Source organism: Trichechus manatus, unplaced genomic scaffold (assembly GCF_000243295.1).
Source record: "Trichechus manatus latirostris isolate Lorelei unplaced genomic scaffold, TriManLat1.0 scaffold00175, whole genome shotgun sequence".
NCBI classification, from domain to species: domain Eukaryota; kingdom Metazoa; phylum Chordata; class Mammalia; order Sirenia; family Trichechidae; genus Trichechus; species Trichechus manatus.
The window spans coordinates 168,218-181,535 of NW_004444111.1; the positions used below are offsets into that span (position 1 = coordinate 168,218).

The window sequence follows — 13,318 nt, forward strand, 5'->3', positions numbered from 1 at the left end:
AAGGGAGCTCCTGGGTGACGCAAACAGTTAAGTGCTTGGCTGCTAACTGGAAGGCTGGCTGTTGGAATCCACCAAAAGGCACCTCAGAAGAAAGGACTGGAGACCTATTTCCAAAAAATCAGCCATTAAAAACCCTATGGAGCACAGTTCTACTTTGACACATGGGGTCACCATGAGTCGGAATCAACTCAACAGCAACTGTTTTTTTTTTCTCTTTTAAGAGATTTTTTGTTTTAAACGTTTAAAGTTAACCTCACAAACACCTCTCTGTAAGAATGGGGCTAGATACCATTATACGTATTAAGGAAAGGAATTAAAAAAATTCAAAGCTAAAGGAACTGCTGGTCTACCCAGAAGGCAGTAAAGGAACCAGGAAGAGAATTCATCCTGATCTTCCCAGGACTCTGGATTCACACAGGCCCTGCACGGGACTCCAAGGAGAACTTCCAAGCATGTCTTATCGTTGAGGACCATATCGAACTTATAGCCCATGTAAAACCTTTGTTTGGTTAAATCTCTAGCTTTCAAATTAACTTCAAAGTTTCCTCAGCAATTAAATGGCTATATTATTCCAGCCTCAGGATGCCAAATAAATGATGGAATGCCTCCTGGACACAAAAAAGTCTGTCACACTTTTCCTTTCCTTAAACCCCTCCAAAAAACAAGCAGTAGTCATATTACACTGGTCATCCTCTTTAAAAGAAAAGTAGACCAAGGGAAACATCAAGTGTGTCTGATTTCATGTGTACCCTTGGTATAAAACAATACAAATGCAATTTAGGATGTCATTTAACCTATGACATCTTTCACAATAGCGTCCAGTAATCCTATTATATAAGATACAAATGCAATGATGCTCTTAGTGACTTAAGTATTTGTTCAGTCAGATCTTTATTAAAATTCAGGTTTTTTTTTTTAAGTAATTTCAGGTATCAATTATAAGGAGTTAGAAAACTGGAAATAATTCAGGAAATTTAAATAACTTGGACTGAATTAAAGAGAGAAATAAAATTTCACTTTAAAGCAATAATTTATCACCAAAAGGTAGCATTTACATTTCACCTTTCTGCCAAATGATTTTCCACTGACATTTCAAGTTTGTTCATATAAGTAATAAAACCTAATCAGGCAACTTCCTTTGGCCCACGTGGTAAAATTCGAACTCTTTCCTGAAAGCAATTGCTAACTTCATAAAACCAAACCCGCTGCCATCGAGTCGATTCCGAGTCACAGACACCCTATAGGACAGAGTAGAACTGCCCCATAGGGTTTCCAAGGAGTGGCTGGTAGATTTGAACTGCTGACCTCTGGGTTAGCAGCCGAGCTCTTAACCACTGCGCCACCAGGGCTACCTACATAGCAGAGATTAAATCATTTAGGAAATGAGGGGTTCAAATTTATTAACTATAAAAACAGCTTAAATATGTGACATTTAAAAGCCACTCAGGTTTTTTGTTTGCTTGCTTTTTGTTTTTAATTCCACTTTGGGCTTTGAGATGTTCACAGAGGAGAAAGATGGAAAACTAAGAGAGTGAAAGGGGCTCAACTTTACAGCCACAAAAAATAAAACAAAACTGTGCCGTCAAGCATACTCCGATTCATAGTGACCCTATCACAAAGGTCTACAAAAGACAAGTCCCGGAAATTGTGGACCAATTTTGGTTTATATTAAGAGAATAACAAGCACTTGGAATCTGTGAGGATGCCATGTCAACACGTTAGTTGGAACTATATGGTATGAGATTTTGGTGACCTCATGGGCACAACCAAAATTAACTGCAAGTGTTTATATAACTGTCACAGATGACAGGGCAGAGAGTGCTTACAGATTTTTTTTTTTTTTTTTAAGTAAGCAAAGGGTAAATTTCTTTGGTCAGAGAGAAAGGAAGTGGGGTACTTTTGGTCCCATTTATGATATGCAATATTTATACACAGAGATTATTCTACCCATAATACCATCTGAATGTTTAGATGAAAGCTTTATAAAAAGAGTTATTTCCTGTTGCTCACTAGCTGAGAGGATGCGCTTTAGAGGGATGCGTGCTCTGTCTCAAAGCAAAAGCATTGTTAGTGGCTATCAAGGTAACATTTAAAAATAACTACCCAAGTACAAAAGAACTTCAGAGGAAATATGACCAAAGCTATCAGTCTCCCTTCAAGTCTGGCTTTGGGGTGCATAAGACTCCAGCTGCGTTCTCCATTACATTGTTATCCTTATCAAACAATGCAAACAATTTTAATGAGCTTATCTGCTGGAACATATTGCCAGATATGTTAATGCAAAAATGATGCCAACCGTACAGGACACCTCATTAATCAAAAGGCTCAGAATACAATGACCAAGATCAGCCCCAACCTCAAATCAGACCTCAACAAAATACCAGGAATTACCTTCCTACCGTAAATAAGAAGGAAGGGCTTCCCCACCCATGCGGAGGCCATAAACTCCTAAGAAAATGCATAACAGCGCCCGGTTTTCTTCAGGTCCTCTGCAGTCCAGTTTCTTTCTAATAAACCTAAGGTTCCATGGAGAAAATTTCGGTGAATGTCTGACACCGTGACCTCTTGCTGTCAATCCTTGCACCAATCAGCGAGCAGAATTCTTACAAAGCTCCATCAATCTGGCTGTTTAACATCACAGACTGCAGCTTAATCTAGAGGATTCCATCTTTCCTGCACACACACCAGGGCAAGCGCAAACGTTTTTCTCACCATCCTCCTGTTCTCTACTTTTAGGCGCAGCTACCTAATGGCTCCTTTAAAATCGAAAAGGGAAGAAGGAAAGGAAGTGCTGTAGCCTGTGTCTCTTTGGAGAAGGCAAAAAAAAAAAAAAAGAAATGCATTTTTATCAATGTGGAAGGAAAGAGATGGAGGGAGAACCGTTGTAGGCAGCAAACCTATTCACAAAATGCTTTCAATCTGCCCAATACAAATGGCATTTGAAATTGTGAAACCTCAATGCACACCCAACATGACACATGGAAATAGATGGCAAATAATCACCACCGCCTTGACGAGCGCACGCCTGCAGCCCGGGTTGGGAGCAGCGTTTGCTCCATTATGTAACGGCCCGGATTTCCGCGCGCCCTCGCCGCGTCCCGGGGCGGCGCCGCTCCCCGCGCCAGCCCCATTACCTGTAGGAACGCTCCCCGCGCACTGTGTGCTTCCGGAAAGGAATGATGGTCCCGTTATCCTGGATGATGTCGTTGTTGTTCTCGCCATTTGGTGACAGGGTTTGGGTCGGACCAGGCATTGGCGCACTCCCGAGAAAGAAAACAAAACTGCTCTCGGCTGGCTGGGTGAGGAAGGTGGGCTGCGTCTTCCCGCTCGCCTGCTCCCCGCACGGACGCTGCCTGCAGCCTGCTCGCTCGCTCACTCCCTTCTCTCCGCTCCCGCTCTCGCCCCGCCCCCCAGGGTCCCCGCCCTCCCGGCCACTGACGTCAAAGCGCCGGCAGCAGCAACCGAGTCACGTGGACGGCCTCGTCACCATGGCAACTCGCTAACTCATCACCTCGCCTCTATTCGCACTGGGCGGCGGCGTGACCAAGCCAGCAGCTCCAGGCAGGCACCGGGGCAGGCCTACATCTGGCATGTAAAACCCCAGGCCACCCCGCGGCCCCCCTCGCAGACTTGCCTTGTCTGAAAACCAGCTCTTCCTCTAACCATTTCCTTTCCGACCCGTGCTCCCACTGCAGCTGTGTACACAAAAGAGCGATTCATGCAAAAGGTTGTGGGGGAGACCCTTTAACTCCTTCAATACCAAGTTCCTATGCCATTAAAATTAAACTTCGCCAGGTTTCAGAAAAATATAAAACGACCTGGTAGCTTGCTTCTAGAAGAGGTACCAGTCTAAAGGGATTAAAATTTCCAGTTTCCTCCCCTACTCTCCAACAGCAGCAACCTCCTCCCTAAAAGAAACCAAAAAAAACGAAAATCTAAGAGGAAGCTGTACTGCCTTCTAATCAATGTAGCATATTCTTTAATAATGTGAGGATTACAGATTGCAAATTAATCGATTTTCTGCACAAAACAGCCCCAAAGCAGGTTTTTGTTTGTTTTTTAAGGAAGATAACAGATAACCACCACTTTAAAACGTTATTTTACCCAAGGTTCCCCAATTCAAATTCTTACACTGCCACCTGATACCGATATTTGACTCCTTACCATATAGTCTTTTCGTTTGAATTAAGCAAATAACCACCCCATCTAGTATTTGGAAGCTCTCAACATTCAAACTGTTCTATATCGATGTAATGCGGTTTCAAATACATTGGCTGTGAGACAGGTACTGTTCTTACTGTCTGCATTTCGAAGATGTGTAAACCACTGAGGTTAAGTAACTTGCTGAAGATCACACAGTTAGGTAGCAATGAACTGGAATTTCAAAGTGACATACCTTTACCAATGGACTAGTTTAAAATGTGAGCTCAATGAATATTACAGATCGAGGTAAGAATCAAATACTCTATATGCACACTCCCAACATGACCACTGTGAAAAGGTATCTGTGAATGACATTGCAAGGAACTGTGCAAAGTCTGTGGATTAGACTATAAGCACCAAACAGACCCCAAATGTGTCCAGTGCTCTTCTCCAGGGAGGAGAAGGGGGTTTGAAGGATTCCCTGCTTATTCAGAAGTGGTCTCTGACTTCCGTAGGGTAGAAATGGAAGATGAATCAGGATATGAAAGACATAGCATAATATATGTAGCAGAAAGCACTAGGCTCTGGCTCACTCCTTCACACATTCGTGTGGTTTATCAGCTTTATCATTTTGTGATACAGATATTAAAAGACAAGTAAAAACCTTGTCATTCCTGACAATTCTCCAGCATATCTCCCTGGTAATAACAAGTTATTTCTGATATCAAGCTTCTATCTAGAATTAGAATCGAATGGTTCACAACCCAGATGGTAGTGATAATATCAAACAAGGGAGATTTTTTAAAATTGTATACTCTCCTTTAGATTATTATTTTAATAACTTTATTTTCTGCTCCTTCAGTTAATTCACAGCACACAAATTGATTTCTTCATCCATACCTCAGTTCAGAATTTTTTTCTAGTACAATCAGGGTCCCATTCTGACCCAAGACTTAAAAGATACACAGATGAATCTCAGTACAGAAAATAAATCCAAGCCTCATATTGCACAATGAGCTAAAGTGACATGAAAGTGTAGTCATTACTATAAAGATTCACGCTGCCTCTTCTTATTTCTGTTACTTGACCCAGGGCTGTCAACTTCCTTACCAATTTGCTCCCTTTCACAAAAGCTTCCTCTTTCTTTGTGGGCAGTCTGAACTTGAAAGGCACAGTCTACAAACCAAATAGTTGATGTTTTCAGAGTGTGCCCTCTCAATTTGGGTTTGTTAGTATAGCTTACTTTTCCATGATCCCATATTTAAGGAATATGCTGGGCATCATTAGTGTTATTATAGGGACAAAATTTGTCAGAATTTGAATACATAGTTCATTATTATACCAAATAATATTGTGGAAAGAATATTCCCACTTTGTTTCCAGGCTACTCATAAAGGGGACTACAGCCAAAGAATCTGGGTTGATAGACTAAAAGGGGAGAGTCGGGTGAAGGAGGTATCTAACAGCCCTTGTAAATCTTCATCTATGACTGCTCTGAGCCACACCACTATAAAGGGACCCAGAGAATCCCGGGACCAGAGATTACCCTCTGAGATGCAGGGGTAACAGGGGTAATCATTTGAAAATATTAAACAGATGTGTTTTCATCCCTCTCCCCATAAATCAGGTTACCTGGCAGCCATTCCCCAGGTTAGCCCTAGGGAAAGGGGGAGGGCAAATTCCACACTGGGAAGCGGGATGATATGATACAGGGAAAATACAGAAAAGGCAGGAAGAGGAAGGGGAAACACCATCCTTTCCATTTCCACTTCTCCCCCAAGTGTAGGAAGAAGAGGATAAAGGTAGGAAAAGCAGGGTCTTCTGTCCCAGCACTCCAGGTTCAAGTCCCAGAAGAGAGACTTTAGATAGACTGAGAACAGAGCTGAGCACCAAAGGACTTTCTTTTGTCCCATTTGCCATTTGAGACTCTGGGAAATGACCGCCTTATACAGTGTCTCATCCAACAGCCCTCTTCCCCCAAAACAAGGTACAGCTGCACCACAGGAAACACTAAAATCAGAGGCTTGGTCAGTTAGGCAGTGGATAGGCTTGAGTTTGACTCTCAGTCCCTCTCTTTGCTAGCATGTAGTGTGGAAGGTATCTAGAAGTTTCCCTATGTCCCACAGCGGATAAGCAGGAGGTTGAGCGGATGGTGCTATCTAGAGAGCTAAGTTTGTCTATGTGTTTGTGTGTGTGTGTGTGGGGGGCATCATAACAGAGGAAGAGGGATATTTAACTGGGTTTCACAGCATGGAGAATTTAGAGCAGACTCCCAATGGGAGAAGTAGCCAGTTCTAAGGAAGCTATACAGGGCCAGGGCCAAGTCTGTAGGGAGATATTACAGCTGAAAAGTTCAGCAGAGGACACCAGCAGAATGCCCATGGATAGGATCTGACCACCCACTCCTCAGCTGACCTAAATGAGGACCAGCATGAGACCCAGAGGCTCCTACTCTCTACTCCCCCTCTCATGTTTCCACAAGCCCCACTCTCCTATACACACAGACACCATCTTGGAGAGGGGCTAGGGAAAGGGAAGGACATCTCAAAGACTGAATATTTACCCAAGAGACAGAGCCATCCAAAGATGATTTAAACTGTTAGAGTCTGGAATACTGTGACTTGGTAAGTTTAAAACTGTTTCTGTGTCCCCTAAGGCCCTAGCAGGGTGGGGAGAGTCACACAGATCATTAGGGAAAAAAAAATATCAGTTGCTTTTGAATCAATTCCAACCCCATGATGAACCCACGTGTGTCAGAGTAGAACAATATAGGATTCTCAACGGCTGATTTTTCAGAAGTAGATCACCAGGCCTTTCTTTATTTGTATAAATGAATGTAATTCATTCATTTATACAAGTATTTGAATTGATTCTCACAACAATCCTAATGAGGAAAATGAGGCTGAAAGAGGAGAAGCAACTTTTCAGGATTGGAAATCAGGTTTGCTTGACCCAAAAGTTCACATGCTTATCCAATATGCTATCACTGTCATTTAAAAGAAGAACGACAGTGTAGAGGGAAGGCAAATGGCTTTCCATGCTTAAGTACAGAGATAGGAAAAGGTATAATGTCTCTGGGAAATGGCAAATTCTTTAGTATGAACAGAGAGCAGAGTATACAGTGATAGGAGGTGGCACAAGGACCAGGTGCAGAAGGTCATGTGGCAAAGCTAAGGAGCTTGACCTTAATTCTGAAGGTGATTTGGAACCATGAAGAGCTTTCCAAAGCAAACCAAACTTGTTGCTGTCAAGTCAATTCCCACTCACAGCGACCCTATAGGACAGAGTAGAACTGCCCCATAGGGTTTCCAAGGAGCAGCTGGTGGATTCGAACTACCAACCTTTTGGTTAGCAGCCAAGTTCTTAACCACTGTGCCACCAGGGCTCCATGCAGAGCTTTAGGGGAGAGAAATTAATGGTGAAATATGCTTATCAAAAAGGTCTGATTCTGGTAGTACAGTGGAGGATATGTTGGAGATGGTCAAATTGAGTCAAAAAGTGATGAAAGCCTAGGGGTTGCAGAAGTAGCACAGATATGAGATATTCAGAGAGTATAACTGTTAGGATCTGGTGACTAACTGGATGTTGGCAGGGCCATTGGTGAGGTTTAAGGGTGGGTAGTGAAGGAGAAAGAGACATTTAAAATGAATCCCAAGTTTGTACATTGGGTGACCAAGTGGATAATGGTATCATTTATCAAGCTAGGAAGTACAGATTGAATTGCCCTTTTGGAAGATAGATTCTCATAATGTGTTTTGGACATTAAGAGGTACCTGAAGGGCATCCTAGTGGTGATAATGAGTGGTCAAGGGACTTCACACATAGTGGGTGTTCATTAAATATTTACTGAAGAAGGGAATATATGGTCTTGAAGTTATGAGGCATGTTTGTCTTGGAGATACATATTTGGCAAAATTATCTCCCAGGTGGTAATTGAAACTGGGTGTTGATACCCTAACTCATGGAGAAAGAGAAGACCTGGGATGAAACCCTGGGCAACAAAGACATTTAAAAGCTGAGTGATAAAGGAGAAATCTGCCAAAAGAGACTCAGTGATTCCATATCTTCTCTGCTACTTTGGATTCCTCAAATCCAAGACAAAGCAAAATCCCTGTTCCAGATGAACCTCATGTGCTGGAGAAGCAGAGAGACAAAGTGGGGCAAACCATAGGAGTGGTATCACTGGGCCCAGGGGAGAAGCAGGTTTCACAGAGAAGGAAAGATCTCTAGGGCCAAATGGCACAGAAAGTTTGAATAAGATAAGTGCAGAGAAATGTTTACTGCTCAAGTATTTACTACTTTGATAAGGTGTTCTCAAAGATATTTTTAAAAGATTGGATTTCAGATCAGATCCATTAATGATTACTGAAGAAAGTAAATCTTTTGACAAGTAGGAAAAGTACAAGTGTGCAAAATTCATTACTAAAATTCTGAACCAAGAAACTCAAGGAAGGAGGAGATTCCAAATCAAGGATCACATATATTATCAGCAATGAACTGAATTCAGCAAGCATTTGCACTAAAATGCTCTCAGCAGTATTGGAAGTGGTCAACATAATTAGCAAGCACCTGTTAGGCACCAGGTGAACTGCTCCTGCCTTTGAGCCCCAATTCTAGTGGGGTCAGGACTCACCAAAAAAAGGTAAAATAAATATTTGAAACACGTGTTTGGAGAGCAGATTACTAAGGCCGACCCAGAGAGTGCAGCGGTATGAAAGCAACAAACAAAAAAGGAAACCAGCAGCAGGTCCCAGCACACAGGCCCAGTCAAGGAAGATTGAACTGGGCACCAACCCAAATTTTAATTATCACAATTCCTAGGTTATGTTTCTGTTAGGACTTTGGCCAGTGAGCACCAATAATTGTGTACTGGCAGAAATTACTGTCTCTCTATTTCTCCAACGCATGAGGTTCATCTACTGTCTCGAATTTGAGGAATCCAAAATAGCAGAGAAGATGTGGAATCACTAGTCAGGAATGGATGTTGATCTTGATTCCATCATAGACGCACCTACTCATCATGCGTGCCTTTTCCAGGTTAAAATGTGTTCACGGAGGCTGATAATCACGGCTGTCAAAGGCATTCACAGCTGTCACACCACCTTAGTTGGGGGCTCCCTTAGATTGTTATCACCTCTGAATGCAGACAGAAGATTCCACTTAGCAGTCACCTCTGCTGCCCTGGGACAAGTAATTTCTCCCATGTGTAACATATTTACCAGTATGGAATGGAAGATACAAGTTATCAATCAATGGCTTGAAGTATGCTCCACACTCAAAGTGTTATCAGTGAATAAATACGTGATTGGCTAGCTAGTGGCACTGGCCCTAAAATTGCACTGTGGCATAGAGTGTATTTGAGATTAGTCCTTGTTCATTACCTTTAACCCACAGGCACAGGAAGACTTTATTAGCTCTTCCTCTGAATCTGATGACAATTTTATAATATGTGTATGCCTCCTGGCTTCTGGTAACGGCATTTTATTAAAGAAAAATAGGTGAATAACGGTTTCCCTCAGATGGGGAAAGCCCTTTTCAAAGCAAACTCAACCAGGATTGACTTTTGGGATAACTTGTCCTTACAGGGAACACCTGGTGGTGCAGTGGTTAAGAGCTACAGCTGCTAACCAAAGGATCAGCAGTGTGAATCCACCAGGTGCTCCTTGGAAACCCCATAGGGCAGTTCGCCTCTGTCCTATAGAGTTACTATGAGTCGGAATCGACTCAATGGCAACAGACAACAATGGACTGTCCTTACAGATTATTTACTAGCCGCATTTATAGCTATGTTTTTATATTCAGAAGGCAGAATTTTAGCAAGTCTTGATAGTAAAATAGTAATGTTTCCAAAAAGTCAAAAAACAGAACATGCCGTTGCATAAGATGAGATTTCTCTGTGTGTTGGAATTTATTTTCTAATTTGCTTTTCCTTGGATTTATTCACGCTTGGACTTAATTTTGTGGAATAACTAACAGAACATGATCTGAATACAATTGAAACACACTCACAGAGCATTACAATTTCTGTAATCATTCAATCAAATTTGTGCAATGTGAGGTTTCAGTCTATTAAATAAAAATGTGCTTTTGAATTATACCATCTGGTTAAATTAAAGGGCTTTAAATATGCTTTCCATAAAAAATACAATGTGATAAATGTTATAATTGAAGCATGTATGAAGATTCATGGGAATACAGAAAGAGGAATAACCATGACTAGGGGAACTAGGAAAAGCTTCACTATGGTAATATTTGAATTAGAGATATTTCATTCACTCATCAAATACTCATTGACTACCTACTATGTGCTAGGCATAATTATAGGCATTGGGGATGTGGAAATTAACAAAATAGATGAAATTCCCTGTGTGAATGGAACTTGTACTGAATTGTATGAGTCTGTGTGTGTGTATGGTTGGATGGGAGGACAGAAAATAAACAAGTAATATATAGCAAAACCTGTGAAAGCCAAAACCTGTGTAAGGCGGAAACCTGTCAGGGAAGGAAAACTCAAAATATTTTCCACTAATAGAGAGTGATAGAAAAGCAGTAAGATTGCACCCTGAAAACTTGTGAGACCCGGAAAAACAAGGCAGTCCCATCAAGTTCCGGCTCTCACAGGTTTCTATCAGATGGTGCTACAGAGGAAAAAAATAAAGCAAGGCAGGGGGACAAAATGCAGAGGAAGGGCATTGCAATTTTAAAACGGGTTAGTTTTCCTGTTTCAAGTCTTAAACAATGACCTGAGGGAGGTGAGGGAGATAGTCATGTGGATACCAGAAAAAAGAAAGTTCCAGGCAGAAACAACAGAAAGTGCAAAGGCCCTGAGGTGGGAACATGTCTTGTTCAAAGAACAATGATGGGGTCAGGTGTGTCTGCACCAGAGTGAGTGAGTGTGCATGTGTATGCCTGGGAGTGGGGATGCAGTTATAGGAGATGAGGTCAGAAAGACCACCTGGGGACTAGAATATGTAGGGTTTTACAAATGTTGTAAAGACTTTGGCTTAAAACCAAAGTTAGAAACTATTCATTTGTAGTAGTGTTAGCGGTGTCTGCTGGCTTGGTTGTAGAATTTTCTCTAATAACGACAATAATAATAGCAATAATAGTGCCTAACATTGATTGAGTACTTTCTATGGGCCAAGTGCTGTGCCTTATATTGAGCATGTGTTTTAATTCTCATAGACACTTATGGGGAAGGGGCTATTTAAAAACCCATTTGCCAGAGGAGATAACTAGTTAAATAACTTAGCCCAGATCACAGCTAGGAAGTGATAGAGTTGGGCATGAACATGTCTGCTGGATGTTAAAACCCTAGTTCCTATCCACTAACTTGACCTGCCTTCTACCAGGGCCTGATGCAACTTGGGAGTAAGAATAGAATCCAGGGATGGGACAGCAGAAGGGCATACAGGCCCAGAAATGTCGATTGATGCCATGAAGGCAACTCAGTCTCGGGAGAAAAGCCAGGAGTACGCCAGGAGGTGAGAGGACAGCAGGGTACAGAGGATGGAAGGCTGTACAGGAAAACAGTTTCCATGCAAGTGAGCATTAGAAGAAATGTAAGGGTTGTTATTGATAGGTGCTGTTGATTTGATCCCAACTCACAGCAACCCTGTGTACGAGAATGAAACACTGCCTGGTTCTGCATGGTCAAAGAAAAGTAGGGGACAGAGGAAGAGATACCAGGATTTGGGGTGAACAGTATAGGTGATTGATAGAAAAATGATTTCCTTACTCTTATTTATAATGATTTGCTATTTTTTTCTGAATAGGCCTCAAATAGCTATGTCCATTTCTTTGATACCTTCTGGAGGGGAGAGGAGACCACAAAAAATTTTTGGTATTTGTTTTCAAAGCTAAAATTTGGTTTCATTTTCCCTATGCCAAGATTGTCATAATTCAACCATCCAGCAATACACATGCCTATTTGAATGTTCTCACTGAAATATTATCTCTGCCAAAGTTTATTAAATTCTTGTATTTCCTCCCCTTATTTTATTTACATGTTAAAATGCATCTTGTTGAACTGACTGGGCAGAACAACTAAACAGGGATAAAAGTCACCTTGGGATCAATTGGGTGGCAGGAAAAATTAAGAGACTCTAGGTACCACTAACAAATAACCTTCCAGAAGACTCCAAACTTTTCAAGAGAGGATTTCCTTAGGGTCCTCAAAAGTGACCTAACTCATTGGGTTAAATTTCCGATTTTAATATTAAAAAGTCCAAACTGAGTGAAAAGACTCATTAGTATAAAAACCAAAGCCAGTACAAAGTGGGGAAATAGCAGTTCTAACAGATACCAGTAGCCTCCAGAATTTCAGAGCCACTCAGAACCCAGGCCACCAAGTGGCAACCAGGGACACTGGGAGAGAGGGTCTTCCTGAGCCTTGGGATTCTCCGTCGTCTGGTGTGCCCGGTGGCCACAGCTCTGCCTCACCACAATGGCTCCTCTGCAGAGTGTAAAGGGAACATGAGGCCAGCAGCTGCGAAGCAGTGTGAGTAATGGAAGAGAAATTCCCGATTTCTGACCTCATGCAAATAAAATTTTAAAAAAGAAAATTAAAGCAGCTTACTTCATTAAAAAAAAAAATGCAACTGGAAATCATAAAGTAAGACAAAGTTTCCATGGAGACAAAGTTTCCATCTTACTTCATGTTTTAATTAGAGCTTATATTTTGTTTCCTCAAGAGCTTATAATGCCAAGCCCTCTATTCATATTCACTGAACATCTATCTATAGAACATGAACATGAGGGGTGCTACTACAGAGTACAGCTCACAAAAACGTAAGAAGGGGGCACCTTCAAGACGCTTCCATTTAATTTCTGCATAAGGAAGTATGTGACTTGCCTTCATTAAATTATAAAGAATTAAGACTACTTAGGAAATCGAAAGGGATCTTAATATTGACAATATAGAAGGAGACACAATGAGTGAAGAGTCAGTTGTTAGCTCTAAAAGCAATTTTGGCGATTAACTCCCTTACACAGCCCTTTCTCCATACCCTCCTCCAGTCCACACTTTCAGTTTCTTTAGGGAGGATCCTGTCAGCCTTCAAGGATTCAGGGGATTCATTATCAATGAGAAGTAATGGCATATAGTTGAAAGAGCCTATGTAGTGAACATTTATTGTCTTCTCTTGCTTCTGGGAAATAGTCTTCAAACCTTGTG

General features: G+C 41.6%; 1 protein-coding gene across 5 annotated transcripts in view; it reads right to left on the reverse strand.

Moving 5' to 3' along the window:
* The window catches only part of MAPRE2 (microtubule associated protein RP/EB family member 2), a 170,764-nt gene that overhangs the window by 111,086 nt on the left and 46,360 nt on the right, over nucleotides 1-13,318 (reverse strand). For 2 of the 5 annotated variants that reach the window (XM_023741165.1, XM_023741163.1), the window contains exon 1: nucleotides 3,135-3,354. The exons of 2 other annotated variants lie outside the window; for them this stretch is intronic. In XM_023741165.1, coding sequence (XP_023596933.1) covers nucleotides 3,135-3,253 — 119 coding nt within the window. In that variant the 5' untranslated portion in view covers nucleotides 3,254-3,354. Of the gene's footprint in view, nucleotides 1-3,134; nucleotides 3,386-13,318 lie in introns of those variants that run through there. One more of the 5 variants, XM_004386867.1, reaches the window with a different exon arrangement.